A 5384-nucleotide genomic window follows, 5' to 3' on the forward strand; every position below is an offset into this window, starting at 1 on the left:
TGTGTATGATAAAGGAACGGCCCTGGGAGAAAAACAGGTTCAGAAGAGGGAAGGTGTTTATGCATACCTGAAATACCACAAGGGGCTGGGATATTATAATGTAGCCTTTTACATGTATCCAATAGATTTGTGAGTAGTATGCATGATTATTGTAGAGTGCTTATATAAGGTGTGATTTCTTTCAATAAAGTTGAAGCTTGCTCTATCATTCACATTGAATTGGCTGCTTGCTTCCTCCGCCCACCGCAATCCTGGACAGAGATGCCAAATTCATCTTTATTAAAATAATTAGTACAGTTACACAAGGAATTAATCTGGTCATGGATGTATTTAAGCATAGTGTATTTGAGAGTGGGAGTGATAGCAGGAGCTGAGTTTGGTCAGGTTTGGGGGCATTGATGGGAGCCGACACCCTGGTAAGGAATGGCTGGGCCTTGCCCCTGCGCTGCATGAGAACCAGTGAGCTTTGGCAGAGCTGCAGCATCCTGAGAGGGACCTGGGGTTGCACATGTAGGATGGGCCAAGCCTGTGTGAGAGAGAAACCGTCTCTAGCCCTGCTTATGCCAAGTGGAGGGTTTAGTCATTACTTGCCTAGAAAGCCCACTCTTTAAATACAACAAGGTCAAAGACTCTCAGAGCAAAAGGACATGCCATAAGGGAAAATTCATTCTATCCCTCAGAACATGCATTACAGTGTACAACAAGCCAGCATCTTTTTTTTTTCACCTGTAAAGGGAATTTCATAATTTTGAGAAGTGAAACTGGTATTGATTGTCTAGGTCAGGCTTGTGTAGGTCAGAAATGAAGTCAGGCTGCTCCGTAGCTTTGCTTCAGTGAACACACATTGAAACGGCAGTTGCACATGCATTTCTCTTCAGATTTCTATAGTGCCTGGAAACTTTGGAGACAGTATTTCAGTATTACAGAAGAATCACCAAATTATTTTAACCTCATTTTAGTTCAATCAAGTCAAATGCCTCTTCAGAAGACTTGAATGGTGCACTTTGTAGTGTAAAGATAACACTTGTCTCAGATACTTTTTTTTTTTCTTTAAAGGGTCAGAGCTTTTTAAACACAGCAGTAAATGTTAATATTTTATTTTGCTGATTCTTCATTTCTGAAAAAGCTTAAACCATTTTTGCTCAAAATCTCTACATCAACTTGGAGCTAGCCTGAGTCTGATGCATAAAATTCCATCTGAGTGGCAAAGTTGTTGTTATAAAGCAATGAAAAAATTCTTTTTTTAAATAACTCTGTATAATGTTAATTATAATAGATGTGACTAAGCATCCTCGCTCCTAGCACTACTTGCTTCTGCACTACTGAACTGGAAAAGAAATTAAAAAACCAACCAACGAACCCAGTCCCCCACAGTTCCTGCTGTACTCATATCCGAAGTAGCCTGAGTTAACTTAAATTATATATTTTAATAACCAAATATTCTTTCACAGTTAGGTTTCAGGTGATGGCTAGGCATGTACCTGAGTTGCCATAAGAGGAGTTAGTTCCTACCCCTCTGCCAAAACGGTCACTAAGTGCGTCATGGCCATTCCCTGTGCAGGCACCAAGCAGTACAGCTGCCCTGCAGACATGTCTGCTGTGGGCAGGGAGCACTGGGCTCTCTTCCCCCATCTGACCATGCCCTCCAGACCCCCACGTCTCTGTATCTGACTGTGGGAGTTGAAATTCAGAGAGATGTGTCCAGGTTTCTCCCAGTAAACAGAGGAGGGAGTGTACCTGATGGCTAGGGACTGGGTCTCAAGAGCTTTACTGTGGGTTAGCTTTAGGAGAAGTTGCTGACAGCCTAATTTTCAGATTAATAGAGCATTAACAGTTCCCATTGACTCTGTAAGCAGGTGACGAATCTGTCTACGCTTCATTTTTCTCAGCTATAAAATAGGAGAAATGGCATTTCTGTCACTGGGTAGCAGGGAGGTTAATGCAATGATTATTAATAAAGCTCTCTAATGACCTCTGGAACAGCAATTGCCAAGACAAGATGGCAGTTCCTAGCAGGGGTTGCTGCGATTCTGAATGGACTAACAGACCCAGTAGAAATCAGGCGGCGGCGGCAACAGGCCCAGAAACGGAAGCAGAAATAATTTTCCTGATGACTCACCAGCAGCCAGAAGCAGAGGCTGGGAGGTGACTGTCACTTCCCCCAAACATCTGTCCCACGCATTGTTTTGTGTGGAAGAAGTCTCAGTCTCCCTTCATGGTGATCCATGCAGAGCATTCTTAATGATTTCTGCAGCTCTGCTACCACTGGCCATCACAGCCACAATTGCCTGTTGCACAGGTATATGGACCTGCAGTCATAAAAGTCACAAGCTTGGGACTTATTATAGGTAGGATTTATGTACCCAGAAGAGCAGAACCTATATTGCTTGCTATTAAGGTTCATTCATCTATAGACAGTACTTGTATGCTCCTTCCTTTAATGTCAGGGTTAGTGCATCATCTCTCCTCACACAGGATCAGAACTGGCACTTTGATATTTGGGACACGGTGAGTGAGTGGCTCCAGAGGCTGGAAAAACCCAGAACAGTAAGAGTACATTCCTACAGCCAGTCTTTCAAAAGGTACAGCTGTCAGAAATATCGGTTTCATTGTATAAAGTAATGTCTGAGGGCTACAGCTGGAGACAGTTTATCCCAGAGTAACTGATTTGTTTTCAGCCAAAGTTTCAGGCCAGTCAGGAATAGGTCGTGTGTTCTGGCTGGGTAGGAGCTGTTTGCCTTGCTGTGCTCCACATGCCTTTGAAGGCAGACAGACATATAATATCTCTTTTAAGAGGAGATACAAAGGTAATACCTAGATTAAGCAAGGAACCACAAGCAATCCTTTGGGGGCAGATTTGTACCTGAACAGGACCCTAGGAAGAGCATGCTACACGAGGGTGCAAGTGTCCCCACACCAGGACTCCCCCTCTGTCCCAAACTCATCATGAGTTGTGCTTCAGTGCAGGATCCCAGCCCCGAGGCAGTGCAAGCATCTGGCACAGTGCTGCTGGAGGAGACAAAGAAAAACCTCTTACAGCTGATCTATCATGTTTCACTCTTGTACCTCTGCCACTGAGTCTAAGAACAGCATTGTACTTAGACTGTAGCAAATTAATTCTTAGCACTCATTTCATGCTAACAGGGACTGTAAGATAACTAATGCACCACTGCTTCTGCTGTGGTGAACTTTTAAAACCAGGAGACTTTAACCATGTCATTTATGCACAGGTACCTCTGGGAAGCAGCACCTTATCTTCCCTTAGGCTGCATACAATGATCTTGGAACTGTTAATGCAAGGTAGCCCCAGGAAAGAAATGTCTCCAGAAGCCAGAGGCTGTTCAGTATTCATCAGGGCACTGAGGAGAAGGTCCTCGTTTCGAGGGCCTCCAAGAGCCTGTAATGATATCCTAAAGCCAGGTATTAGGGAGTCAGTCCTTTGGTGCTGAAGGTGCTGGGTGCCACACTCACTGACAGGCCTGTGGGTGGAGCTGTTCTTGTGAAGGCCAGTTACATACAGGCATAAGTGGGCATATATTTCATCTTTAACAGCTTTTACCTGTGTCATTTTTCCTTCCTGGAGCCCAGCCAGTAATGGCATCAAAGGATAGCAAGACTTTTCAAGGACCAGCCAGTAATTCAGTATGCATGAAGCATGTAGACGTGCTATTGCCAATAACACTGCTTACTACTACTTTGTCTTCCCTTGGAAACCTAAAAGCCCATTGCAGACACTCATCCATAAAGCTTTGGGTCTCTCTGGAAGACAAGAAAATTAGGTTTTCCTTTCTCTTAGCATAGGAAATATGATATACACGGACACAATAGTCAGGCTCAGAGAAAGGTATTTAGGGTCTTTCTCTTCTGCTCCCACTGAAAGCAGAGGGATTTGATGTGTTTCAATGTCTTTAATGGGGTTAGTTCTGAGACCTGCCACTCAGAGGCTATTTACAGAAAGCAGGAGAACACAAGGACTAAAAAAAACCCCAACAAAACAAAACATCAAAAAACACCCCAAAAACTATAAGAAACAGCAACAAAGAGTTAAATCATGGAAGTAACTATAATGTCAGATGTTAGCTTGTAAAGGTGAGATTACTGACCTGGATCTCAAAGAGAAGCTGCTTTTGAATTTCCTGGCTTGCACCCATCCACATTTCCACGATAATATCCCTCTGAGTTTGGGTTTTGTTGACAGTCTTGTTTTGGTTTGGTTTATTTTTAAACATTAGGGTTAAATGCAAAAAGGCAAATACCCGATAGTGTTCAAGTGCAGTTGAGAGGGGAGGTGAAGAGGGGGATTCCACCTGCACCAGCACCTCCAGAGTAAAGCAAGAGCTGTATTTTGCTGCACTCCCTTTGGGACACTCGTGATCCAGTGTCCCTGGCACCCTGCTGCATGCCAGAGAGGTCTCCCGACCAACACTGCCTACCTGAAGCCACCTTTTTTTCTCTCAGACCAGTTTTACCAGCTCATACTGGTTTTACAGCCCACTGAAGGTTTACTCTGCTGTCTGTACTGGGAGGAGTGCTGCAGAATTGATCTCTTTTGGGGCGTTTTCCCATACCTGGGTTTAGGATTACCATCCCCGGGGAATGCCCTAGTGTTTCACCAGCTGCCTCTTTAACCCTAGACAGGTAAAGCTGACTGCAGACAATACAGTTACTCAACAGAAAGCAGGCAATACATTTCTATATGTTGTTGGAAGAGAAATGAAAGGGAACAACAGGTATCTCTTTGCAGTACTTCTGGCCAAACTGAGAAGTTGAAGTGCTGTGTTTCACGAACTTTTCAGTTTGACTTGCAAAAATCTGGGTCTGGGGCAACATTTCCCTTAACACCCAAAACACCTTTCAGGCATCATTTACTAACACTTTATTCATTATCTTATGCAGAAAGCAGTTTGCCCTTGCTTCTGTAAAACCATGGGTTACTGTAAGGAAACATACACCCTCGTGGACCCCCTTAGTGGGATTCTCACCTGCCCAGGCAGCGGAGAGCCGGCTCAAGTCCGGCAAAAGCTGCCAACTCAGTACCGGACGCCTTTCTGTGGGTCTGGGCAAGGTTCAATATTCAGGGAAAAAAAAGCTCAGCAGGCGCAGAGCTGCTCTCCTGGGTGCACATCGCAGGTGGTAACTGCAGGCGAGAGCACCTGTGAGGCTCGGAGCAGTCCTGCCGCTTCCCGGGACCCCTCTATGGCGCTGAGGGGTCGGGGCGGCCAGGGGCTGTCTCTGACCCCCCCTCTCCAGCGTTGGAGCCCTCGGACGGAGATGTGGTGGCAGGCGGGATGTCTCCTGTCTCGCAACAACAGCTGGAGATGCCCCGTGTAGCCTTCCCCGGGCCGCGCAGGGCCGCCCGAGGGGGCAGCGGAGGCCGGGCCGGA

At 45.6% G+C, this 5384-nt stretch overlaps 1 protein-coding gene across 1 annotated transcript in view; it reads left to right on the plus strand.

The window, feature by feature from the left end:
• The first annotated feature begins 398 nt into the window (after positions 1–398).
• Positions 399–5384, plus strand: part of COP1 (COP1, E3 ubiquitin ligase) — a 134171-nt gene continuing 129185 nt past the window's right edge. Inside the window, exons 1-2 of the mRNA XM_026854021.1 lie at positions 399–416; positions 2056–2078. Of these exons, the coding sequence (XP_026709822.1) occupies positions 399–416; positions 2056–2078 (41 nt within the window). The remainder of the gene's footprint in view (positions 417–2055; positions 2079–5384) is intronic.

This window comes from Athene cunicularia, assembly GCF_003259725.1.
Source record: "Athene cunicularia isolate RWA chromosome 8 unlocalized genomic scaffold, athCun1 chr8_part1, whole genome shotgun sequence".
Classification (NCBI taxonomy): Eukaryota; Metazoa; Chordata; class Aves; order Strigiformes; family Strigidae; genus Athene; species Athene cunicularia.